The sequence below is a fragment of the Somniosus microcephalus genome, chromosome 14 (assembly GCF_052327205.1).
Source record: "Somniosus microcephalus isolate GS21.2 chromosome 14, FLI_Smic_1.0, whole genome shotgun sequence".
NCBI classification, from domain to species: domain Eukaryota; kingdom Metazoa; phylum Chordata; class Chondrichthyes; order Squaliformes; family Somniosidae; genus Somniosus; species Somniosus microcephalus.
Window position 1 is genome coordinate 43,180,316 of NC_141000.1, and position 27,992 is coordinate 43,208,307.

At 50.6% G+C, this 27,992-nt stretch overlaps 1 protein-coding gene across 1 annotated transcript in view; it reads right to left on the reverse strand.

Moving 5' to 3' along the window:
- Positions 1-27,992, reverse strand: part of pir (pirin) — a 146,334-nt gene that overhangs the window by 110,356 nt on the left and 7,986 nt on the right. The window contains exon 2 of the mRNA XM_086006518.1: positions 16,255-16,339. Within this exon, the coding sequence (XP_085862644.1) occupies positions 16,255-16,275 (21 nt within the window). The 5' untranslated portion in view covers positions 16,276-16,339. The remainder of the gene's footprint in view (positions 1-16,254; positions 16,340-27,992) is intronic.

The following is a 27,992-nucleotide window of genomic DNA, read 5'->3' on the forward strand; positions in this document are numbered from 1 at the left end:
TTCCACAAGCTCAACACAGACACTCCTTCCACAAGTCCAACACAGACACTCCTTCCACAAGATCAACACAGACACTCCTTCCACAAGTCCAACACAGACACTCCTTCCACATGATCAACACAGACACTCCTTCCACATGATCAACACAGACACTCCTTCCACAAGCCCAACACAGACACTCCTTCCACATGATCAACACAGACACTCCTTCCACATGATCAACACAGACACTCCTTCCACAAGCCCAACACAGACACTCCGTCCACAAGATCAACACAGACACTCCTTCCACAAGCTCAACACAGACACTCCTTCCACAAGTCCAACACAGACACTCCTTCCACAAGATCAACACAGACACTCCTTCCACAATCCCAACACAGACACTCCTTCCACATGATCAACACAGACACTCCTTCCACAATCCCAACACAGACACTCCTTCCACATGATCAACACAGACACTCCTTCCACATGATCAACACAGACACTCCTTCCACAATCCCAACACAGACACTCCTTCCACATGATCAACACAGACACTCCTTCCACAATCCCAACACAGACACTCCTTCCACATGATCAACACAGACACTCCTTCCACATGATCAACACAGACACTCCTTCCACATGATCAACACAGACACTCCTTCCACAAGTCCAACACAGACACTCCTTCCACATGATCAACACAGACACTCCTTCCACAAGTCCAACACAGACACTCCTTCCACATGATCAACACAGACACTCCTTCCACAATCCCAACACAGACACTCCTTCCACATGATCAACACAGACACTCCTTCCACATGATCAACACAGACACTCCTTCCACATGATCAACACAGACACTCCTTCCACATGATCAACACAGACACTCCTTCCACATGATCAACACAGACACTCCTTCCACATGATCAACACAGACACTCCTTCCACATGATCAACACAGACACTCCTTCCACATGATCAACACAGACACTCCTTCCACGTGATCAACACAGACACTCCTTCCACAAGATCAACACAGACACTCCTTCCACATGATCAACACAGACACTCCTTCCACATGATCAACACAGACACTCCTTCCACATGATCAACACAGACACTCCTTCCACAATCCCAACACAGACACTCCTTCCACATGATCAACACAGACACTCCTTCCACAATCCCAACACAGACACTCCTTCCACAATCCCAACACAGACACTCCTTCCACATGATCAACACAGACACTCCTTCCACAATCCCAACACAGACACTCCTTCCACAATCCCAACACAGACACTCCTTCCACATGATCAACACAGACACTCCTTCCACAATCCCAACACAGACACTCCTTCCACATGATCAACACAGACACTCCTTCCACAAGTCCAACACAGACACTCCTTCCACAATCCCAACACAGACACTCCTTCCACAATCCCAACACAGACACTCCTTCCACATGATCAACACAGACACTCCTTCCACAATCCCAACACAGACACTCCTTCCACATGATCAACACAGACACTCCTTCCACATGATCAACACAGACACTCCTTCCACAATCCCAACACAGACACTCCTTCCACATGATCAACACAGACACTCCTTCCACATGATCAACACAGACACTCCTTCCACATGATCAACACAGACAGTCCTTCCACATGATCAACACAGACACTCCTTCCACAATCCCAACACAGACACTCCTTCCACATGATCAACACAGACACTCCTTCCACAATCCCAACACAGACACTCCTTCCACATGATCAACACAGACACTCCTTCCACATGATCAACACAGACACTCCTTCCACAATCCCAACACAGACACTCCTTCCACAATCCCAACACAGACACTCCTTCCACATGATCAACACAGACACTCCTTCCACAAGTCCAACACAGACACTCCTTCCACATGATCAACACAGACACTCCTTCCACAAGTCCAACACAGACACTCCTTCCACATGATCAACACAGACACTCCTTCCACAAGCCCAACACAGACACTCCTTCCACATGATCAACACAGACACTCCTTCCACATGATCAACACAGACACTCCTTCCACAAGTCCAACACAGACACTCCTTCCACATGATCAACACAGACACTCCTTCCACATGATCAACACAGACACTCCTTCCACAAGCTCAACACAGACACTCCTTCCACAAGTCCAAGACAGACACTCCTTCCACAAGTCCAACACAGACACTCCTTCCACAAGTCCAACACAGACACTCCTTCCACATGATCAACACAGACACTCCTTCCACAAGTCCAACACAGACACTCCTTCCACATGATCAACACAGACACTCCTTCCACAAGTCCAACACAGACACTCCTTCCACATGATCAACACAGACACTCCTTCCACATGATCAACACAGACACTCCTTCCACAATCCCAACACAGACACTCCTTCCACATGATCAACACAGACACTCCTTCCACAAGTCCAACACAGACACTCCTTCCACAAGCCCAACACAGACACTCCTTCCACAAGATCAACACAGACACTCCTTCCACAAGCCCAACACAGACACTCCTTCCACAAGCCCAACACAGACACTCCTTCCACATGATCAACACAGACACTCCTTCCACAAGCCCAACACAGACACTCCTTCCACATGATCAACACAGACACTCCTTCCACAAGTCCAACACAGACACTCCTTCCACAAGCCCAACACAGACACTCCTTCCACAAGATCAACACAGACACTCCTTCCACAAGATCAACACAGACACTCCTTCCACAAGTCCAACACAGACACTCCGTCCACAAGTCCAACACAGACATTCCTTCCACAAGCTCAACAGAGACATTCCTTCCACATGATCAACACAGGCACACCTTCGAGAAGCCCAACACAGATACTCCTTCCACAAGCCCAACACAGACTCTCCTTCCACAAGGTCAACACAGTCAGTCCTTCCACATGATCAACAAAGGCGCTCCTTCAACAAGGTCAACACAGACACTCCTTCCACAAGGTCAACACAGACACTCCTTCCACAAGCCCAACACAGACACTCCTTCCACAAGATCAACACAGCCACTTTCTTCCACAAGGTCAACACAGGCACTCCTTCCAGAAGCCCAACACAGACTCTCCTTCCACAAGGTCAACACAGTCAGTCCTTCCACATGATCAACAAAGGCGCTCCTTCAACAAGGTCAACACAGACACTCCTTCCACAAGGTCAACACAGACACTCCTTCCACAAGCCCAACACAGACACTCCTTCCACAAGATCAACACAGACACTCCTTCCACAAGGTCAACACAGGCACTCCTTCCACAAGTCCAACAGAGACACCCCTTCCACAAGATCAACACAGACACTCATTTCACGAACCCAACACAGACATTCCTTCCACAAGCCCAACACAGACACTCCTTCCACAAGCCCAACACAGACATTCGTTCCACAATCCCAACACAGGCACACCTTCCACAAGTCCAACAGAGACACCCCTTCCACAAGATCAACACAGACACTCATTTCACGAACCCAACACAGACATTCCTTCCACAAGCCCAACACAGACACTCCTTCCACAAGCCCAACACAGACATTCGTTCCACAAGATCAACACAGACACTCCTTCCAAAGTCCAGCACACACACTCCTTCCACAAGCCCAACACAGACACTCCTTTCACAAGATGAACACAGCCACCCCTTCCACAAGCCCAACCCAGACACTCCTTCCACAAGATCAACAGAGACACTCCTTCCACAAGATCAACACAGCCACTTTCTTCCACAAGGTCAACACAGGCACTCCTTCCAGAAGCCCAACACAGACACTCCTTCCACAAGGTCAACACAGGCACTCCTTCCACAAGGTCAACACAGACACTCCTTCTACAAGATCAAAACAGACACTCCTTCTACAAGATCAACACAGACACTCCTTCCCCAAGCCCAACACAGGCCCTCCTTCCACAAGATGAAAACAGACACTCCTTCTACAAGGTCAACACAGTCACTCCTTCCACAAGATCAACAAAGACGCTCCTTCCATAAGATCAACACAGATACTCCTTCCACAAGGTCAACACAGACACTCCTTCCACAAGCCCAACACAGACACTCCTTCCACAAGGTCAACACAGAAACTCCTTCCACAAGGTCAACACAGACACTCCTTCCACAATCCCAACACAGACACTCCTTCCACAAGATCAACAGAGACACTCCTTCCACAAGATCAACACAGACACTTTCTTCCACAAGGTCAACACAGACACTCCTTCCACAAGCCCAACACAGACACTCCTTCCACAAGTCCAACACAGACACTCCTTCCACAAGGTCAACACAGACACTCCTTCCACAATCCCAACACAGACACACCTTCCACAAGTCCAACAGAGACACTCCTTCCACTAGGTCAACACAGGCACTCCTTCCACAAGGTCAACACAGAAACTCCTTCCACAAGGTCAACACAGACACTCCTTCTACAAGATCAACACAGACACCCCTTCCACAAGCCCAACCCAGACACTCCTTCCACGAGATCAAAACAGACACTCCTTCTACAAGATCAACACAGACACTCCTTCCCCAAGCCCAACACAGGCCCTCCTTCCACAAGATGAAAACAGACACTCCTTCTACAAGGTCAACACAGTCACTCCTTCCACAAGATCAACAAAGATGCTCCTTCCATAAGATCAACACAGATACTCCTTGCACAAGATCAACACAGACACTCCTTCCACAAGTCCAACACAGACACTCCTTCCACAAGTCCAAAACAGACACTCCTTCCACAAGCCCAACACAGACACTCCTTCCACAAGATCAACACAGAGACTCCTTCCACAAGTTCAACGCAGGCACTCCTTCCACAAGGTCAACACAGAGACTCCATCCATGAACCCAACACAGACACTCCTTCCACAAGGTCGACACAGACACTCCTTCCACAATCCCAACACAGACACACCTTCCACAAGTCCAACAGAGACACCCCTTCCAGAAGATCAACACAGACACTCATTTCACGAACCCAACACAGGCATTCCGTCCACAAGATCAACACAGACACTCCTTCCACAAGCCCAACACAGACACTCCTTCCACAAGATCAACACAGGCACTCCTTCCACAAGATCAACACAGACACTCATTTCACGAACCCAACACAGGCATTCCTTCCACAAGCCCAACACAGACACTCCTGCCACAAGGCCAACACAGACATTCCTTCCACAAGCCCAACACAGACACTCCATCCACAAGCCCAACACACACTCCTGCCACAAGATCAACACAGACACTCCTTCCAAAGTCCAACACACACACCCCTTCCACAAGCCCAACACAGACACTCCTTTCACAAGATGAACACAGCCACTCCTTCCACAAGCCCAACCCAGACACTCCTTCCACAAGATCAACAGAGACACTACTTCCACAAGATCAACACAGACACTACTTCCACAAGATCAACACAGACACTCCTTCCACAAGATCAACACAGGCACTCCTTCCACAAGGTCAACACAGACTCTCCTTCCACAAGATCAACACAGACACTCCTTCCACATGATCAACACAGACACTCCTTCCACAATCCCAACACAGACACTCCTTCCACATGATCAACACAGACACTCCTTCCACATGATCAACACAGACACTCCTTCCACAATCCCAACACAGACACTCCTTCCACATGATCAACACAGACACTCCTTCCACAATCCCAACACAGACACTCCTTCCACATGATCAACACAGACACTCCTTCCACATGATCAACACAGACACTCCTTCCACATGATCAACACAGACACTCCTTCCACATGATCAACACAGACACTCCTTCCACATGATCAACACAGACACTCCTTCCACAAGCCCAACACAGACACTCCGTCCACAAGATCAACACAGACACTCCTTCCACAAGCTCAACACAGACACTCCTTCCACAAGTCCAACACAGACACTCCTTCCACAAGATCAACACAGACACTCCTTCCACAAGTCCAACACAGACACTCCTTCCACATGATCAACACAGACACTCCTTCCACATGATCAACACAGACACTCCTTCCACAAGCCCAACACAGACACTCCTTCCACATGATCAACACAGACACTCCTTCCACATGATCAACACAGACACTCCTTCCACAAGCCCAACACAGACACTCCGTCCACAAGATCAACACAGACACTCCTTCCACAAGCTCAACACAGACACTCCTTCCACAAGTCCAACACAGACACTCCTTCCACAAGATCAACACAGACACTCCTTCCACAATCCCAACACAGACACTCCTTCCACATGATCAACACAGACACTCCTTCCACAATCCCAACAGACACTCCTTCCACATGATCAACACAGACACTCCTTCCACATGATCAACACAGACACTCCTTCCACAATCCCAACACAGACACTCCTTCCACATGATCAACAGACACTCCTTCCACAATCCCAACACAGACACTCCTTCCACATGATCAACACAGACACTCCTTCCACATGATCAACACAGACACTCCTTCCACATGATCAACACAGACACTCCTTCCACAAGTCCAACACAGACACTCCTTCCACATGATCAACACAGACACTCCTTCCACAAGTCCAACACAGACACTCCTTCCACATGATCAACACAGACACTCCTTCCACAATCCCAACACAGACACTCCTTCCACATGATCAACACAGACACTCCTTCCACATGATCAACACAGACACTCCTTCCACATGATCAACACAGACACTCCTTCCACATGATCAACACAGACACTCCTTCCACATGATCAACACAGACACTCCTTCCACATGATCAACACAGACACTCCTTCCACATGATCAACACAGACACTCCTTCCACATGATCAACACAGACACTCCTTCCACGTGATCAACACAGACACTCCTTCCACAAGATCAACACAGACACTCCTTCCACATGATCAACACAGACACTCCTTCCACATGATCAACACAGACACTCCTTCCACATGATCAACACAGACACTCCTTCCACAATCCCAACACAGACACTCCTTCCACATGATCAACACAGACACTCCTTCCACAATCCCAACACAGACACTCCTTCCACAATCCCAACACAGACACTCCTTCCACATGATCAACACAGACACTCCTTCCACAATCCCAACACAGACACTCCTTCCACAATCCCAACACAGACACTCCTTCCACATGATCAACACAGACACTCCTTCCACAATCCCAACACAGACACTCCTTCCACATGATCAACACAGACACTCCTTCCACAAGTCCAACACAGACACTCCTTCCACAATCCCAACACAGACACTCCTTCCACAATCCCAACACAGACACTCCTTCCACATGATCAACACAGACACTCCTTCCACAATCCCAACACAGACACTCCTTCCACATGATCAACACAGACACTCCTTCCACATGATCAACACAGACACTCCTTCCACAATCCCAACACAGACACTCCTTCCACATGATCAACACAGACACTCCTTCCACATGATCAACACAGACACTCCTTCCACATGATCAACACAGACAGTCCTTCCACATGATCAACACAGACACTCCTTCCACAATCCCAACACAGACACTCCTTCCACATGATCAACACAGACACTCCTTCCACAATCCCAACACAGACACTCCTTCCACATGATCAACACAGACACTCCTTCCACATGATCAACACAGACACTCCTTCCACAATCCCAACACAGACACTCCTTCCACAATCCCAACACAGACACTCCTTCCACATGATCAACACAGACACTCCTTCCACATGATCAACACAGACACTCCTTCCACATGATCAACACAGACACTCCTTCCACATGATCAACACAGACACTCCTTCCACAAGCCCAACACAGACACTCCGTCCACAAGATCAACACAGACACTCCTTCCACAAGCTCAACACAGACACTCCTTCCACAAGTCCAACACAGACACTCCTTCCACAAGATCAACACAGACACTCCTTCCACAAGTCCAACACAGACACTCCTTCCACATGATCAACACAGACACTCCTTCCACATGATCAACACAGACACTCCTTCCACAAGCCCAACACAGACACTCCTTCCACATGATCAACACAGACACTCCTTCCACATGATCAACACAGACACTCCTTCCACAAGCCCAACACAGACACTCCGTCCACAAGATCAACACAGACACTCCTTCCACAAGCTCAACACAGACACTCCTTCCACAAGTCCAACACAGACACTCCTTCCACAAGATCAACACAGACACTCCTTCCACAATCCCAACACAGACACTCCTTCCACATGATCAACACAGACACTCCTTCCACAATCCCAACACAGACACTCCTTCCACATGATCAACACAGACACTCCTTCCACATGATCAACACAGACACTCCTTCCACAATCCCAACACAGACACTCCTTCCACATGATCAACACAGACACTCCTTCCACAATCCCAACACAGACACTCCTTCCACATGATCAACACAGACACTCCTTCCACATGATCAACACAGACACTCCTTCCACATGATCAACACAGACACTCCTTCCACAAGTCCAACACAGACACTCCTTCCACATGATCAACACAGACACTCCTTCCACAAGTCCAACACAGACACTCCTTCCACATGATCAACACAGACACTCCTTCCACAATCCCAACACAGACACTCCTTCCACATGATCAACACAGACACTCCTTCCACATGATCAACACAGACACTCCTTCCACATGATCAACACAGACACTCCTTCCACATGATCAACACAGACACTCCTTCCACATGATCAACACAGACACTCCTTCCACATGATCAACACAGACACTCCTTCCACATGATCAACACAGACACTCCTTCCACATGATCAACACAGACACTCCTTCCACGTGATCAACACAGACACTCCTTCCACAAGATCAACACAGACACTCCTTCCACATGATCAACACAGACACTCCTTCCACATGATCAACACAGACACTCCTTCCACATGATCAACACAGACACTCCTTCCACAATCCCAACACAGACACTCCTTCCACATGATCAACACAGACACTCCTTCCACAATCCCAACACAGACACTCCTTCCACAATCCCAACACAGACACTCCTTCCACATGATCAACACAGACACTCCTTCCACAATCCCAACACAGACACTCCTTCCACAATCCCAACACAGACACTCCTTCCACATGATCAACACAGACACTCCTTCCACAATCCCAACACAGACACTCCTTCCACATGATCAACACAGACACTCCTTCCACAAGTCCAACACAGACACTCCTTCCACAATCCCAACACAGACACTCCTTCCACAATCCCAACACAGACACTCCTTCCACATGATCAACACAGACACTCCTTCCACAATCCCAACACAGACACTCCTTCCACATGATCAACACAGACACTCCTTCCACATGATCAACACAGACACTCCTTCCACAATCCCAACACAGACACTCCTTCCACATGATCAACACAGACACTCCTTCCACATGATCAACACAGACACTCCTTCCACATGATCAACACAGACAGTCCTTCCACATGATCAACACAGACACTCCTTCCACAATCCCAACACAGACACTCCTTCCACATGATCAACACAGACACTCCTTCCACAATCCCAACACAGACACTCCTTCCACATGATCAACACAGACACTCCTTCCACATGATCAACACAGACACTCCTTCCACAATCCCAACACAGACACTCCTTCCACAATCCCAACACAGACACTCCTTCCACATGATCAACACAGACACTCCTTCCACAAGTCCAACACAGACACTCCTTCCACATGATCAACACAGACACTCCTTCCACAAGTCCAACACAGACACTCCTTCCACATGATCAACACAGACACTCCTTCCACAAGCCCAACACAGACACTCCTTCCACATGATCAACACAGACACTCCTTCCACATGATCAACACAGACACTCCTTCCACAAGTCCAACACAGACACTCCTTCCACATGATCAACACAGACACTCCTTCCACATGATCAACACAGACACTCCTTCCACAAGCTCAACACAGACACTCCTTCCACAAGTCCAAGACAGACACTCCTTCCACAAGTCCAACACAGACACTCCTTCCACAAGTCCAACACAGACACTCCTTCCACATGATCAACACAGACACTCCTTCCACAAGTCCAACACAGACACTCCTTCCACATGATCAACACAGACACTCCTTCCACAAGTCCAACACAGACACTCCTTCCACATGATCAACACAGACACTCCTTCCACATGATCAACACAGACACTCCTTCCACAATCCCAACACAGACACTCCTTCCACATGATCAACACAGACACTCCTTCCACAAGTCCAACACAGACACTCCTTCCACAAGCCCAACACAGACACTCCTTCCACAAGATCAACACAGACACTCCTTCCACAAGCCCAACACAGACACTCCTTCCACAAGCCCAACACAGACACTCCTTCCACATGATCAACACAGACACTCCTTCCACAAGCCCAACACAGACACTCCTTCCACATGATCAACACAGACACTCCTTCCACAAGTCCAACACAGACACTCCTTCCACAAGCCCAACACAGACACTCCTTCCACAAGATCAACACAGACACTCCTTCCACAAGATCAACACAGACACTCCTTCCACAAGTCCAACACAGACACTCCGTCCACAAGTCCAACACAGACATTCCTTCCACAAGCTCAACAGAGACATTCCTTCCACATGATCAACACAGGCACACCTTCGAGAAGCCCAACACAGATACTCCTTCCACAAGCCCAACACAGACTCTCCTTCCACAAGGTCAACACAGTCAGTCCTTCCACATGATCAACAAAGGCGCTCCTTCAACAAGGTCAACACAGACACTCCTTCCACAAGGTCAACACAGACACTCCTTCCACAAGCCCAACACAGACACTCCTTCCACAAGATCAACACAGCCACTTTCTTCCACAAGGTCAACACAGGCACTCCTTCCAGAAGCCCAACACAGACTCTCCTTCCACAAGGTCAACACAGTCAGTCCTTCCACATGATCAACAAAGGCGCTCCTTCAACAAGGTCAACACAGACACTCCTTCCACAAGGTCAACACAGACACTCCTTCCACAAGCCCAACACAGACACTCCTTCCACAAGATCAACACAGACACTCCTTCCACAAGGTCAACACAGGCACTCCTTCCACAAGTCCAACAGAGACACCCCTTCCACAAGATCAACACAGACACTCATTTCACGAACCCAACACAGACATTCCTTCCACAAGCCCAACACAGACACTCCTTCCACAAGCCCAACACAGACATTCGTTCCACAATCCCAACACAGGCACACCTTCCACAAGTCCAACAGAGACACCCCTTCCACAAGATCAACACAGACACTCATTTCACGAACCCAACACAGACATTCCTTCCACAAGCCCAACACAGACACTCCTTCCACAAGCCCAACACAGACATTCGTTCCACAAGATCAACACAGACACTCCTTCCAAAGTCCAGCACACACACTCCTTCCACAAGCCCAACACAGACACTCCTTTCACAAGATGAACACAGCCACCCCTTCCACAAGCCCAACCCAGACACTCCTTCCACAAGATCAACAGAGACACTCCTTCCACAAGATCAACACAGCCACTTTCTTCCACAAGGTCAACACAGGCACTCCTTCCAGAAGCCCAACACAGACACTCCTTCCACAAGGTCAACACAGGCACTCCTTCCACAAGGTCAACACAGACACTCCTTCTACAAGATCAAAACAGACACTCCTTCTACAAGATCAACACAGACACTCCTTCCCCAAGCCCAACACAGGCCCTCCTTCCACAAGATGAAAACAGACACTCCTTCTACAAGGTCAACACAGTCACTCCTTCCACAAGATCAACAAAGACGCTCCTTCCATAAGATCAACACAGATACTCCTTCCACAAGGTCAACACAGACACTCCTTCCACAAGCCCAACACAGACACTCCTTCCACAAGGTCAACACAGAAACTCCTTCCACAAGGTCAACACAGACACTCCTTCCACAATCCCAACACAGACACTCCTTCCACAAGATCAACAGAGACACTCCTTCCACAAGATCAACACAGACACTTTCTTCCACAAGGTCAACACAGACACTCCTTCCACAAGCCCAACACAGACACTCCTTCCACAAGTCCAACACAGACACTCCTTCCACAAGGTCAACACAGACACTCCTTCCACAATCCCAACACAGACACACCTTCCACAAGTCCAACAGAGACACTCCTTCCACTAGGTCAACACAGGCACTCCTTCCACAAGGTCAACACAGAAACTCCTTCCACAAGGTCAACACAGACACTCCTTCTACAAGATCAACACAGACACCCCTTCCACAAGCCCAACCCAGACACTCCTTCCACGAGATCAAAACAGACACTCCTTCTACAAGATCAACACAGACACTCCTTCCCCAAGCCCAACACAGGCCCTCCTTCCACAAGATGAAAACAGACACTCCTTCTACAAGGTCAACACAGTCACTCCTTCCACAAGATCAACAAAGATGCTCCTTCCATAAGATCAACACAGATACTCCTTGCACAAGATCAACACAGACACTCCTTCCACAAGTCCAACACAGACACTCCTTCCACAAGCCCAACACAGACACTCCTTCCACAAGATCAACACAGAGACTCCTTCCACAAGTTCAACGCAGGCACTCCTTCCACAAGGTCAACACAGAGACTCCATCCATGAACCCAACACAGACACTCCTTCCACAAGGTCGACACAGACACTCCTTCCACAATCCCAACACAGACACACCTTCCACAAGTCCAACAGAGACACCCCTTCCAGAAGATCAACACAGACACTCATTTCACGAACCCAACACAGGCATTCCGTCCACAAGATCAACACAGACACTCCTTCCACAAGCCCAACACAGACACTCCTTCCACAAGATCAACACAGGCACTCCTTCCACAAGATCAACACAGACACTCATTTCACGAACCCAACACAGGCATTCCTTCCACAAGCCCAACACAGACACTCCTGCCACAAGGCCAACACAGACATTCCTTCCACAAGCCCAACACAGACACTCCATCCACAAGCCCAACACACACTCCTGCCACAAGATCAACACAGACACTCCTTCCAAAGTCCAACACACACACCCCTTCCACAAGCCCAACACAGACACTCCTTTCACAAGATGAACACAGCCACTCCTTCCACAAGCCCAACCCAGACACTCCTTCCACAAGATCAACAGAGACACTACTTCCACAAGATCAACACAGACACTACTTCCACAAGATCAACACAGACACTCCTTCCACAAGATCAACACAGGCACTCCTTCCACAAGGTCAACACAGACTCTCCTTCCACAAGATCAACACAGACACTCCTTCCACAAGCCCAACACAGACACTCCCTCACCTCGCACTCTCTGAGTGAGAAGCTGCAGATGGTGTCAGCACGCACCTCTTCCTGTCTCCTCTCCCCACGCCACAACCCAACCCTTGTCCCTTTTTCATTACATATCCCCTAGAAGTACGAGCTCCTCAGTCAGTGGAGGATGCAAGGAGCGATGATGAAGAGTTACCATCACTCGATCTTACACTCGCAGCCATCAGCCGAGATACTGACACTGCACGTAATTTAGATAGAGGAGGGATCTGCACGTTGTCAGACACCGGGCACAAGTGCGCAGGAGCCAGGGTGGGGGGGAAAGGATAGCGCAGGTGCCAGCTTGTCGGAGGGTGAGGTCGCACACTTGTTCTGCTGCACAGGACTCAGATGATGACTTTGACGGGCCAGGCTGCAGAAAAAGGCTGGTGGGTGTACACACCCAACTGTTTGGTGCTCTTATGAGCCTGCCAGAAAGCCTGCACTCAAGGCCAAGGAGCATGGAAGAGTTGAGCACTAACTTGGCACAGGGCTTTGCACAGAGCTTGGAGCTCATCCTTTCCAACATGGAATGGGTGGCCACTTCCATCAGCACACCTGTGGAACCCACCATGATGCAGCGTCTGATAACGCCTCAACATTGAGTTCACCAACTTCAGATCATAACCAATACACCCATTTTTTCGGACAGCGGCTGTTGGTGACGATTCTGCCATTCCCACTGACACCTCCTCCAGACCCATTTTTTGTTTCTTTACTTGTCCCATTACCACCCCCTTTTGAATTGCACCCTTTTTTGTCATTTAATCTTTCCTGCCTTCAACCCTATTACAGACCTTCCCTTTTGTTCTTTCCTCCCCTCCCCCTCTCCCTGCAGTTGCTTAAAACCTGTTACATCTCTAACTTTTTCCAGTTCTGATGAAAGGTCATGGAGCTGAAATGTTGTCTCTGTTCCTCTCCACAGATAGTGCCTGATCTGCTTATCAATGCTCCCTCTAAGGTGCGTGGCCACGCAGGCCGCTCAGGAGCTGCTGCTGCTGGAAAAGATACCGCGCATGCGTGGCCACGCAGCAGATTTACAGGGAATACGCACCAAAAAAAAATTAGAGGGAACAATGCTGCTGAGTGTTTCCACCATTTTCTGTTTTTATCTCAGATTTCCAGCATCTGCAGTATTTTGCTTATCCTTTTACCTTGAAAACTCTGCTGAGGTCATTGGACTTTCAGCAATGCAGCCATGTCCTGTGAGCGGGATTCCTGGCATTGACCTCCCCTGTGATGTCTTCCCACTAATGCCTGGAGGGTTTCTGCCCCCAGGGTCAAAGAGGGTGTCCCTCCTCCTGCCCACCAGAGCCTCCGTGGCAGCACCAGAAAACCTTGGTGACCTCGCAGTACTTGCTGCAGCCATTTCTATGTACAGAACTGTTTCCAATGTTGTCTGCAATCAGAGTGCACCTCCCCTTTCAAAGGTGCTTGCTGCCTTTAAGTGGCATCAGAGACGCCCAATATCCGGTCTCCCAGATGGCTATACATTGGCTGACTCATGGAGGCAGAAATTCCGGTCCTTACGGGTGGGTACGCGCTGTGTACTCACCCGTAAGGCCAACAGAAATGCCGGTTTAGGCATGCAATGCGCATGCGCTGGAAACCGACATTTCTGATCTGTCAAGAAAGCCCTTGACAGATCCTCCGGCTGCCCTGGAGCAGGGCCTCTGCAGGATGAGAGTTCCGTTTTTTGGAGACCCTCCTTCCGCAGAAAACACTTACAATCCTTGCGCCTGGTAAAAGCACAAGGCCTGCTTTTATCAGGATAAGAGTTGGAAAAAGTAAAAAAAGCTATTTTTCCACTGATTTATCATTTAAAAATACTTTAAAGTTTAGCCCCATTAAAAATAAAATTTTTGTTTAAAATACTTAATTTATGTAATTTATAAAGTCATTTTAAAAATGTGATTTAAAAAATTTTTTATTTAAAGTTTTACTATGTTTTTGGGGGTGATCTATTCATATATTTGACTGGTCCTCCTGTCAAATGTATGAGTGGAGATTCCCTACTCTGATTGGCACCCCATGGCCCACGTGATCCCAGGGGCGCTGCGAACTGCCTGCACCTCTGGAATACTTGTGCCCTGCGCACCGGCAGTTTGCAAAGGCCCAGCAACGGAACTCTGCGCCTCCCGGGAGCCCTCCGGTCCAGGCGCAGATTTTTCCAGATCGCAGCCCTCCGCCCGTGGGAGGCCTGCGAATGGAATTTCTGGGCCATGATAATCAGCACGCAGCACGAATATTAGGTGCTGCCTGGGACCACACCAGCAGGCATGTGTTGTGCACGCCCCACACACCTCGCACCTGTTTTAAACCAGAATGGAAATGGATCTGTAAATACGCCACATGATGCGATTTATTGCTAAAAGATCTTTCCTTGTGCCAGGCAAGAGAAAGCCCATGTCTCAATCCAGCTTTACACTGAGATTCTCACATTAATGAGAATTGAATGTGAATGGCACAGGGGTGGAAATCAACAGTAAACACTAATGGAAATTTCCCGAACAGGCCTTTAATAATCAAGAATTCCCAATGCGGGCTTCAACAATCGACAGATTCACTTAGCATGGACACTTAGCATTAACTAGGAATTCTGAAGTGAAACGTGTGTTTGCTCTACAGTTCTGTGCGTTCGAGTATCATATCACTGAATTTGATCAAGATTTACCTTTTGGAACAGGCTGCACATGTCTGGCTCCTTTTTCCAGTTTAAAGTCCAAATACATGGTTGGGGTGTGCGTGTAGACCTGTGACTGGAACACATGAGGAAAGATTTATCACAGTGAAAATGGTCAGTTATCTTTATTCCAGCCTAGTACAGTTGAATAAAGGCGAAGATTCTGATTGTATGATTATCACAGTCATTAATTCCTGATCGCTGTGAATTGAAGAACTATTTCTACAATCTCTAATCATAAAAAGTGAACAAGAACAGATCAAAAAGAACATTAAATGAGAGCTAACTGTTAATGCAATAAATGAAGCAGCAGTTGTTAGTCTTCGTATCTTCGATCTCTTCCCTTGGAGATCAATGTGAAGCAGTGGAAAGATTCTTAGGCTGATTAACTTAGGATACATGGCAGCTGGAACATAGCATATGCATCAGAATAGCGAGCTAAAATGTCACATTTCTATAACAGGAAAATTAATGAATATTTAAAATGAGGATAGTAATATAACCCTCCCATCCTTCCGTTTCTCATTTACAAATCAAGTAATATCGAGGCCAGTAGTATGTGTCGGTCCTGAGCTTGGAGTTACTGGTGATACTGGAGGGTGTGTTGGTCCTGAGCTCGGAGATACTGGCGATACTGGAGGGTGTGTCGGTCCTGAGCTCAGAGATACTGGAGGGTGTATTGGTCCGGAGCTCGGAGATATTGGAGGGTGTGTTGGTCCTGAGCGCGGAGATACTGGAGGGTGTGTTAGTCCTGAGCTTGGAGATACTGGACGGTGTGTTGGTCCTGAGCTCGGAGATAATGGAGGGTGTGTTAGTCCTGAGCTCAGAGATACTGGACGGTGTGTTGGTCCTGAGCTCGGAGATACTGGAGGGTGTGTTGGTCCTGAGCTCGGAGATACTGGAGGGTGTGTTGATCCTGAGCTCGGAGATTCTGCAGGGTGTGTAGGGGGAGGAGGGGAGGAGGGAGGGGAGGAGATTTCATATCGAAGGATTACAAAAAGCTCTCATCTAAGGACTTGATCCATGTTCCCATCTCAAAGTAAATGCTGTTTGATACCATCACTCAAGATCATGCAGCTCGAGTCTGAGCCAAAACAGCACAAATGAGAAACTCACATATGTTGTGTAAAAATTATATTTTTTAATGCAAAAAATGATCAAAAAAGACACACATTCCATGGGGGAAAAATTCAGTTGGTTGCGCCTCCTGTTAGCGCCTTAAGAGGGCGCCAAGTGGGGCGCAAAGCAACTAGCGCCCGGGCGCGGCGATATCTGCGCCTCTCGCGAAATTGACCGGACATTTTGCGGCGGCGCTAAACAATACCGCCCAATCTGCGCACGCAAATCTTGACGTCATTCGAGAGTGCAACGCCCTTGTGATGCCCCGGAACGGAAATTGAGTGGCGCCCCCTCTTTTCTGCCTGTTACCGCCTGGCGCAACCAACGACAGGTTGACTGGAATGCTTCCCAGTCGCTGTGGGGCTGGGGGGGGCGCTATTTAAAGGGGGCCTCTTCCTGGCTTTTGTGTGGTAGCCATTTTTGCACCACTCATTCTGAGAGAGAGAGAGAGATTTTGAGAGAGACAAAGAGAGAAAGAGAGACTTCTGCATTGAGTCAACGCTGTCTGAGGTAGTTTTGGCTTCTGACCATAACTTTGCAGGTACTTTGCTTTTTGACCTTCATAACTTTGATTGCCCAGATACTATGGGGGCTGCAATGGATGGGAACGTCGTCCTTCTCCATCACATTCAGAGGTCACAGAGATGCAGAGAGAGAGTGGCAATCATGGCCAGATGGAGGAGGGCCAACAGGCCTCTGTACAGGAGACCTTACCCTCCCAGGGTTTTTCGCCAACAGTTCTCCTACATTAATATGTCTGAGGAGCAGTGTTTACGAAGGCTGCGCTTCAGCAAGGAGGTGGTCACTGAGCTCTGCCATCTGCTTCAGCCAGATCTGCAGCCTCAACTGAGGAGCAGGACGTCTCTGTCGGTGGCAATGAAGATAACAGTGGCTCTCAACTTTTATGCCACCGGCTCTTTTCAATCAGCTACTGGGGACATCGCCAATATCTCCCAGTTCGCGGTGCATTGCTGCATCCGTCAGGTCACAAATGCCCTCTTTAAAAGGAGACGAGAGTACATCTCTTTCCCCATAACCCCGGACAAGCAGCAAGAATGCGCAACGGGCTTTGTGATGATAGCGGGCTTCCCCATGGTGCAGGGCGCCATTGACTGCACGCATGTGGCTTTGCGTGCTCCACATGAGAATGCCGAGGATTTCCGCAACCGAAAGGGCTTCCATTCCTTAAACGTTCAGTTGGTCTGTGACCACAGACAGCGGATACTCGCTGTCAATGCCCACTTCCCTGGCAGCAGCCACGATGCCTTCATCCTGCGCCAGACTTCTGTGGCAGACCTTTTCCAGGCACCGCATCACGCAGGAGGTTGGCTTCTCGGGGACAAGGGATATCCTCTGTGCACCTGGCTGATGACACCGCTCCGTACGCCAAACACCCCTGCTGAGCTGCGATGCAACGAGAGTCAACAAGCTACCAGGAACATCGTTGAGCACACAATCGACGTGCTCAAGCAACGGTTCCGCTGTCTGGACCATTCTGGAGGAGCCCTTCAGTACTCGCCTGAGCGAGTCTCCCACTTCGTTGTTGTGTGCTGCATGCTGCATAACCTTGCAATCCTCAGGACCCAGCCAATGCCACCAGGCATTGGAGCACCAGCAGAGGAGGAGGAGGAAGAGGAGGAGGAAGATGAGGAGGATGATCATCAGCAGCACCAAGGCGGGAGGGAGGCACACAATGTACAAAGTGGAAGGGACGTCCGTCAAAGGCTCATAGCAAGTCGCTTCTAGGCCCCCTCTGAGGAAATGGCTTCTGCCATTCAAATAACCTGAATGAAACCATCCCGCAACCCCACTAAGCCGGTCAAGGCAACAATGATTGCAAAGACCAAACATATACATTTTGAATACAGACACTTCTTTATTTGACAAACTCTCTGTGTCTCATTTCCGCATGACAAACTATTAGAAAGAAACACAAAATAAAAACAGTCATTAACATAACTGGCTCTCACAACCTGGACACAATGTCCAAAACAGTTACAAAAATTTGACCACGAACCTCGGCCTTTAATAAAACAATGAAAAACATTTTGTCACACCTCCTACTTTTTGCCCTTCGAGGGTGATCTCCTTCCTGTGCGAAATTCCCCCCTTCCCACCCTGCAGCTCCTCCGTAATGGGACCCCAGTGGCTGGAGCAAGGCTGGGGGAAGGCTGCTGATTGTCACAACCTGAGACTGCAGATGCCCTTGAAGGACGGCCTGGACCAGCTCTGGGCCTGGAGGGCCCGGCTGCTGACTGCACCAACTCTGCATGGGCGGCAGCAGTCTGTCCTACAGGTGGTGGCAACTGCAGTGGAGAAGTACCAGTGGTGGCAGCAGGAATGCTGTCATCTTGAGAGAGGACAGCAACTCCCTGCTCGACCGACACACTGGCACTCCCACGGGGCAGCACTTCAGCATCCGGAGCAATCTGATGGAGCACAGATTGCTGGCCTGCTGCGGCGTGGTGAGAGCCCCGGGGAAATGTGCCCAATCCAGCGAGGGTGGCAGCAGTCAGTGCTCGCGTGGCCTCAATCTGCGTCTGCATGAGACCAGCCACTGACTGCATTGCAGCACTAAACATTTGTGTGGCAGCCGCCTGTGCTACACCGAAGTGCTCCACACTCCTTGCCAGTGATTCAATGGATTCGGGCACCCTTGCCACTGCAGCCATGAGCTCAGTGTGCCTGTGCTCTGCCTGGGCGCTCATTTTAGCGAGGACCCACTCCTCCTCTGCGTCCAGTGCAGCAGGACTCGATGGCAAACTCTCCCTCCGGGGAGAAGGCCCCCGAGCTTCCCTACCCCCATCGCGTTGCTGCAGCCCGCTGGGTCCTGGAGCTTCACCCTCATCAGACCATTCCCCCCTGCTCCCCTCCAGGGAAGGCGTGTTCCCAGTGTGGGCATGGGCTGCCTCGGGAGAGGGTGGCGCTGATGCTCCGGCTTCCTCTTCCTCCTCGCCTTCAGCGTCACTCCCACTGGCAGCTTGAGGGCCCGTCTCCTCACCTGGTGAATCACCATCTGAAAGCAGGGAGGTACAAGAGTGGCTTTAGCGTGAGGACAGGGTGGCAGCAAGGGAGGCATGAGTGCAGCGATTTAGTAATTTTGATTGAAAGTGTCAAAGGCTGGTGTTGTCCTCTCTCCTTCCACTTGTTCCTCACAACACCAGCCTTTGACACTTTCAGTGAGGTTGAGATGGAGGAATGGAGAGATTTTGAAAAAAAGGCACTCACCCTGATGACCCGAGTGAGGTCGTTGAACTTTTTCCTACATTGGATATGGGTCCTAAGCACCATGCTGCTTGAGGAGACTCTCTGAGCCGCCTCCCTCCACACTTTTCTGTACTCGCGTGGCAAAGGCCTCCTGCCACTCTCTGGGTACAGAATACAATTTCTGCATTCTACCACGCCAACCAGAGCCTCCAAGGCCCGCTCGCAGAAGTGCTGTGCTCGCTCCCTGGCCCTTTCCATAGTGTCTGGCTGCTAGATTTAGCCACAGGTCTGCCCAGGCCGAGATTCAAGGCTCCAGTGAGCAGGGTGAGGCTGCAGAGCAAGATCGACCCTCGCCTTTAAGAACTGACCGGTGACAGTGTGTCTGTGTTCAATCGCTAACTGACAGCACCTGCGCTGCGCCCACCCTCTGAGGTAGCGCCTCACTCCTCGGCCTTAGCGCCTTAAGAGAGGTGTGTAGCGCCTGATTTAGCGCTCCAATCACCTCCAGGGGCGATAAAAGCCAAGTTTGCTGTCGGAGGCGATAATTAGTGCCAGGCGCTAAACTTTGCACTCCGCCAATAATGGCGCCCATATGGGGCGATACCGAATTTTTCCCCCCATGAGTCATAGGCCTAGAAATTCAGTATAGCCACGTTTGGGGCTCTACAGCATGGCGTTCGCTAACTTTTGCGCCCTGCGCAACTTAGCGCCACCTTCACCGATATTCAGTTGCATCGCCCCAAGAGGTTGCTGCTGCGCTAAAGCAGGCGATGCACGACTATCATTAGGCACTAAGCCGGCGATCCGGGGCGCAAATACCGAAGGCGGGCGCAGCGCAGGTGCGGCAAGTTGCTCATTGAGGGCAGACAGTCAGGCGCCGGTCAGCACTTAAAGGGGGAGGGTGGAATTGTTTGGCTGCCATGCCCTGCACACTGCAGCCCTAAGGCAAGGCCTGAACACTGCTTCTGGAACTGCTCCACGCCCAGGAGAATGGAGAAGGCCAGGGACAGAGCGCAGCGCTTCGGCGAGGGTGACCTGAAGCTGCTGGTTGGCGCAGTGGACCGCAGGCGCCATATCCTCTTCCCTGAGGGTGGCAGGAGGCCGCTGCCCGCCGAATATCGGAAAGCATGGAGGGATGTGGCAAACAGGGTCACGTCCAACAGCGTGGTTGGCAGGACACCAACCCAATGCCGGAAAAAATTCAACGATCTCACTCGGGTTGTCAGGGTGAGTACCCTTTCCAGTATCCTCCTCATCCCTGCATGTGCACCTCACTTTATGGCCAAAGGGGCCTGAAAGCCCTAATGGCCAGCCCTCATCCAGCAGCTATGGGACTGTCATGAAAAGCACTTGCACATTCCGGACTTTTACACACTGTCAGGGCTAATCGACCATGGGAGGCAGTGCGGGCAAGATCAGGGCTTGACACTGTCGGGGCTAATCGAGCATGGGAGGCAGTGCGGGCAAGATCAGGGCTTGACACTGTCAGGGCTAATCGACCATGGGAGGCAGTGCGGGCAAGATCAGGGCTTGACACTGTCAGGGCTAATCGAGCATGGGAGGCAGTGCGGGCAAGATCAGGGCTTGACACTGTCAGGGCTAATCGACCATGGGAGGCAGTGCGGGCAAGATCAGGGCTTGACACTGTCAGGGTTAATCGACCATGGGAGGCAGTGTGGGCAAGATCAGGGCTTGACACTGCCAGGGCTAATCGACCATGGGAGGCAGTGCGGACAAGATCAGGGCTTGACACTGTACTTAGAGGCTGTCCTTTCTCTTGCAGGCCAAGCTGGTGCATAACAGAAGACAGCAGCGGCAGACCGGGGGAGGCCATCCTGACCTGAAACAGCTGAGCGACCTCAAGCAGTGAGTGGACCGGATCATGGCAGGCCGGCTGAGTGGCTCCGTCGCCACTGGAGATGCTGACCCTGTTCTGGGCACCAATGGTAAGGTCATCACCTTTTTGACCTCTCTCTTTCCACTTGCGCCTCACACCAGCATCCTTTGCCACTATCGAACCGATGCAGTGCACAGCAGCACTCATGCCTCCCTCGCTGCCGCCCTGTCCTCACTCTGAAGCAACTCTTGTGCCTCCCTGCTTTCAGATGGTGACTCGCCAGGTGAGGAGGCGGTCCCTCAAGCTGACACTGTGTCCGAGTCAGACATAGAGGAGGAAGAAGAGGAAGCCAGCCCATCAGGGACACCCTCAGCCGAGGCAGCCCATGGCCATGATGGTGACACGCCTTCCCTGGAGGGGAGCAGGGGGGAAGGGTCGGAGGATAGTGAAGCTCCGGGGACCAGCGGGCTGCAGCAACGCGGGAGGGGTGGGGAAGCTCGGTGGCCTTCTCCCCAGAGGGTGAGTGTGGCCTCCAGTCCTGCTACGGTGAGCACAGAGGAGGTGCGGCTCCTAGCGGAAATGGGCGCCCAGGCTGAGCGCAGGCACACTGAGCTCATGGCTGCAGTGGCAAGGATGCCTGACTCCATAGAGTCACTGGCAAGGAGTGTGCAGGAATTCGGGGCAGCACAGGCCAGGAGTCTGCAGGACGTCGCGGCAGCACAGGCCAGGAGTCTGCAACAATACAGTGCAGCACAGGCCAGGAGTCTGCAACAATTCAGTGCAGCACAGGCCAGGAGTCTGCAGGACGTCGCGGCAGCACAGGCTAGGAGTTAGCAGGACTTCGCTGCATCACAGGCGGCTTCTAGCCAAGTGCTCAGTCGTGCCGTGCATTCACTGGCTGCTGTCATGCAGACACAGACCAGGGCCACACGGGCACTAACTGCTGCCACACTCGCTGGATCGGCCAGGCATCGCCAGGGCACTCGCCGTGCCACAGCAGCCCAGCAGTCTGTGCCTCAGCAGATTGCTGCGCATGCTGCAGTGCTGGCCCATGTGCGTGCCAATGTATCAGCCGACCAGGGAGTGCCTATGATCTGTCAGGTTGGCAGCATTCCTGCAGCCAACACTGTCACTCCTCCACTGCAGCTGCCACCAGCCGTTGGATAGACTGCTGCCGCCCAAGCAGAGTTGGAGCAGTCAGCAGCCGGCCCCTCCAGGCCCAGAGCTGGTCCAGGCCGACCCCCAAGGGCATCTGGCATCTCATCATCTGACCCTCAGCAGCCTTCCCCCAGCCTTGCTGCAGCCACTGGGGTCCCATTGAGGAGGAGCTGCAGGGCGGGCAGGGGCCAGTCACGGCAGCGAAACGGATCACCCTCGCAGGGGAAAAAGTAGAAGGTGTGGCCAAATGTTTTGTTTTATTTATAAAGGCCGAGACTGCTGTATTTGTTTCATATTTAAAGGCCGAGACTGGTATATTTGTTTTACTTATAAAGGCCGAGACTGGTGTATTTGTGTCATATATAAAGGCCGAGACTGCTGTATTTGTTTTATATTTAAAGGCCGAGACTGGTATATTTGTTTTACTTATAAAGGCCGAGACTGGTGTATTTGTGTTTTTGGGGGGGGTTTCTCTCCATTAGTTTGTCATGTGGGAAGGGCACAGAGGTATCACAGTAAAAAAATGTCTTAAATCGCACTGTCCATGTTTTCTTTTGGAAGTCCTGGTTGCCCTGCTTGGCTGAGGGCTTGTGGAGCAGCTACATTCATCTTCTGCCATTGGCACAAGCCATTCCCTGAGAGGGGGCCTAGAACCGAGTTGCAATAAACCACCGACAGGCAGCCCTTGCACTTTCTGCCTCCCTCCCGTGCTGGTCCTCCTCCTCCTCCTCCTCCTCTGGTGGTCCTCCAATGTCTGCTGGCAGTGGCTGAGTCCTGCGGATAGCCAGGTTGTGCAGCATGCAGCGCACGACAACGAAATGGGAGACTCGCTCAGGCGAGTACTATAGGGCTCCCCGGAACGATCCAGACAGCGGAACCGTTGCTTCAGCACACCGATTGTTTGCTCAATGATGTTCCTGGTTGCTTGATGGCTGTCATTATATCCCTCTTCAGCAGGGGTGCTGGGCGCACGGAGCGGGGTCAGCAGCCAGGTGCACAAAGGATAGCCTTTGTCCCCGAGAAGCCATCCTCATGGGTGAGGCTAGGCCTCGAACATGTCTGCCACAGAAGTCTGGCGCAGGATGAAGGCATCGTGGCTGCTGCCTGGAAAGCGGGCATTGACAGCTAGGATGAGCTGCCTGTGGTCGCACACCAACTGCACGTTGAGTGAATGGTAGCCCTTCCGGTTGCGGTAATCCTCGGCATTCTGTAGAGGTGCCCGCAAAACCACATGCGTGCAGTCAATGGTGCCCTGCACCATGGGGAAGCCCGCTAATGCTGCAAAGCCCATTGCACGCTCTTGCTGCTTGTCCACGGTCATGGGGAAGGAGATGAACTGACATCTCCTTCTGAAAAGGGCATTGGTCACCTGGCGGATGCAGCAATGTACCGCGAACTGGGAGATGTTGGAAATGTCCCCAGTAGCGGATTGGAAGGAGCCGGTGGCATAGAAGTTGAGAGCCACCATCACCTTCACTGCCACCGACAGAGACGTCCTGCTCCTCAGCTGTGGCTGCAGATCTCCGCGAAGCAGGTGGCAGATCTCAGTGACCACCGCCCTTCTGAATCGCAGCCTTCGAACACACTGCTCCTCAGACATGTTCAGATATGAGAACTGCTGGCGGTATACCCTGGGTTGGTAAGGCTTCCTTTGCCGACGCCTGTTGGCCCTGCTCCATCTGGCCATGATTGGCACTCTCTCACGGCGTCTCTGAGCCCTTTGAATGCAATGGAGAAGCCCAACTTTTCCACGCATTGCAGCCCCCATTATATGTTTCCAATCAATGCTATGACACTGAAGTTAAAGACAAGTGCAAAGCTCTGGCCTGAAGCCACAAGTACCTGTGCGAGTGTTGAGCCAAACCAGAAAGCTCTCTACCTTTGTCTCTCTCCAAAGATCCGTCTCTCACAAAGAAGGAGTGGTGCAAAATGGCTGCCATTTATACTGCAGGAGGAGTCCCCTTTAATTAGCGCCCCCCGCGCCCCACAGTGACTGGGAACCGTTCCCCTCTACCAGTCGCTAGGGGCGCCAGGCGCACAATAGGCCGGCGACACTGAATTTCCGGTTCGGGGCGCACAAAGGACGTTGCACCATGAAATGACGTCAGGATCTGCGCGCGCAGCTGAGCGTGCGCAAAAGTTTTGCGCCGCCGCTAAATCTTAACTGAAGTTCGCAAGAGGCGCAGATCGCGCCGTGCCCGGGCGCTAGCCGCTTAGCGCCCCACTTCTCCTCCTCCTAAGGCGGTAGCGGCTGGCGCAAACAACTGAATTTCTAGGCCATAGAGTCATAGGGAGAAAAATTCGGTTGATTTGCGCCTCCCATTCGTGCCCTAAGAGGGTTAGGGTTAGGTTAAGAGGGCGCTAACGGGGCGCAAAGCAACTAGCGCCTGGGCGCGGCACCACTAACGCCTCCCGCGAAATTCAGCAGGAGGTTAGCGGCGGCGGTAGCCGTTAGCGCCCCGTGGCACTGCGCCTCCGGCGATGATGTCATCACCGTGCACAGCACCCTGCTTGCGCCCCGCCGCAATCTTCGGTAGCGCCCTCTGATTTACCGCCGGACTTCCAGTAGCACCCCACCTCCCTCTTGGTGCACTACCAGTGAATTTCGGGCGCGGTGACACTAACTTTTTCGGGGCGCGAAGATAGTGCCCCAAAGGAGGCGCAGCCCAATTTTGCCCCCATAGAGTCATAAGAAAATATAAACCTAAGAAGTAAGAGTAGGAGTAGGCCATACGGCCCCTCAAGCCTGCTCCGTCATTCAATAAGATCATAGCTGATTATTGACTTCAACTCCACTTTCCCGCCCGATCTCCGTATCCCTTGATTCCCCTAGAGTCCAAAAATCTATCTATCTCAGCCTTGAATATACTCAAAGACTCAGCATTCACAGCCCTCTGGGGCAGAGAATTCCAAAGATTCGCAACCCTCTGAGTGAAGAAATTCCTCCTCATCTCAGTCTTAAATGGCCTACCCCTTATCCTGAGACTATGCCCCATAGTTCTAGACATTCCAGCCAGGGGAAACAACCTCTCAGCATCTACCATACGGCACAGAAGGAGGCCATTCGGCCCATCGAGTCCATGCCAGTTCTCTGTAGAGCAATCCAGTCAGTCCCATTCCCCCACTCTATCCCCATAGCCCTGCAAGTTTATTTCCCTCAAGTGCCTATCAAGTCTCCCCTTGAAATCATTGAGTGTCTCCACTTCTACCACTTCCGTCAGCAGCAAATTCCAGGTCCTCAGCACTCGCTGCGTAAAAAGGTTTTTCCTCACGTCCCCACTGTATCTCTTGCCCAAAACCTTAAATCTGTGTCACCTAGTCCTTGTACCATCAACTCGTGGGAACAGCCTTTCCCCGCCTAGCCTATCCAAACACGTCATAATCTTGTACACCTCTATCAAATCACCCCTCAACCTCCTTTGCTCTAATGAAAACAAATCCAGCTTCTCCAACCTGTCCTTGTAGCTAAGATCTCCGGAACCATTCTGGTAAATCTCCTCTCCACCCTCTCAAGGGCCTTCACATTCTTCCTAAAGTGTGGTGACCAGAATTGGACGCAATACTTCAGTTGTGGCCTAACCAGAGCTTTATAAAGGTTCAGCATAACTTCTCTACTTTTGTACTCAATACCTCTATTTATGAAGCCCAAGATCCCATATGCTTTGCTATAAAAGGGTCAGTGTGTTGGATAGTACTGGAGAAGAAAGTAGTACTAGAGGCGGAAGTAGTACCATATTAGATAGGAGCAGACTAAGAAAGACTACGAAAAATTCAAAAATGGGTTTAGAATGCATGTATGTAAATGCACAAAGTGTGGTGAATAAGGTTGGTGAGCTACAAGCACAATTAGCCGTGTGGCAATATGATGTTGTGGCAATAATGGAAATGTGGCTTAAAAATGGCGAGGACTGGGCACTTAATATTCAAGGGTACAAGGTGTTCAGAAAAGATAGGGAAGGAAAAAAGGGAGGTGCGGTGGCAGTGCTGATTAAGGAAGACACTGTAGTGTTGGAAAGAGAGGATGTTCTTGAGGGGACAAGGACAGAATCCATTTGGTTAGAGTTGAGGAGCAAAAAGGGTATGATCATGCTATTGGGGGTATTCTACAGGCCTCCAAATAGTGAGAGGGAGGTAGAGAAGCAAATCTGCAGGGAAATTGCAGATATATGCAAGAGCTATAGAGGACTTTAATTACCCAAATATGGATTGGGATAATGCTAGCGTAAAGGGAAAGGAGGGGGAGGATTTCTTAAATGTGTTCAGGAAAATTTCCTTGACCAGTATGTTCTTGGCCCAACTAGGAAGGAGGCATTGCTGGATCTGGTGCTGGGGAACGAGGTGGGCCAGGTCGACCAAGCGTCTGTGGGAGAACACTTAGGTACGAGTGATCATCGTATCATAAGATTTA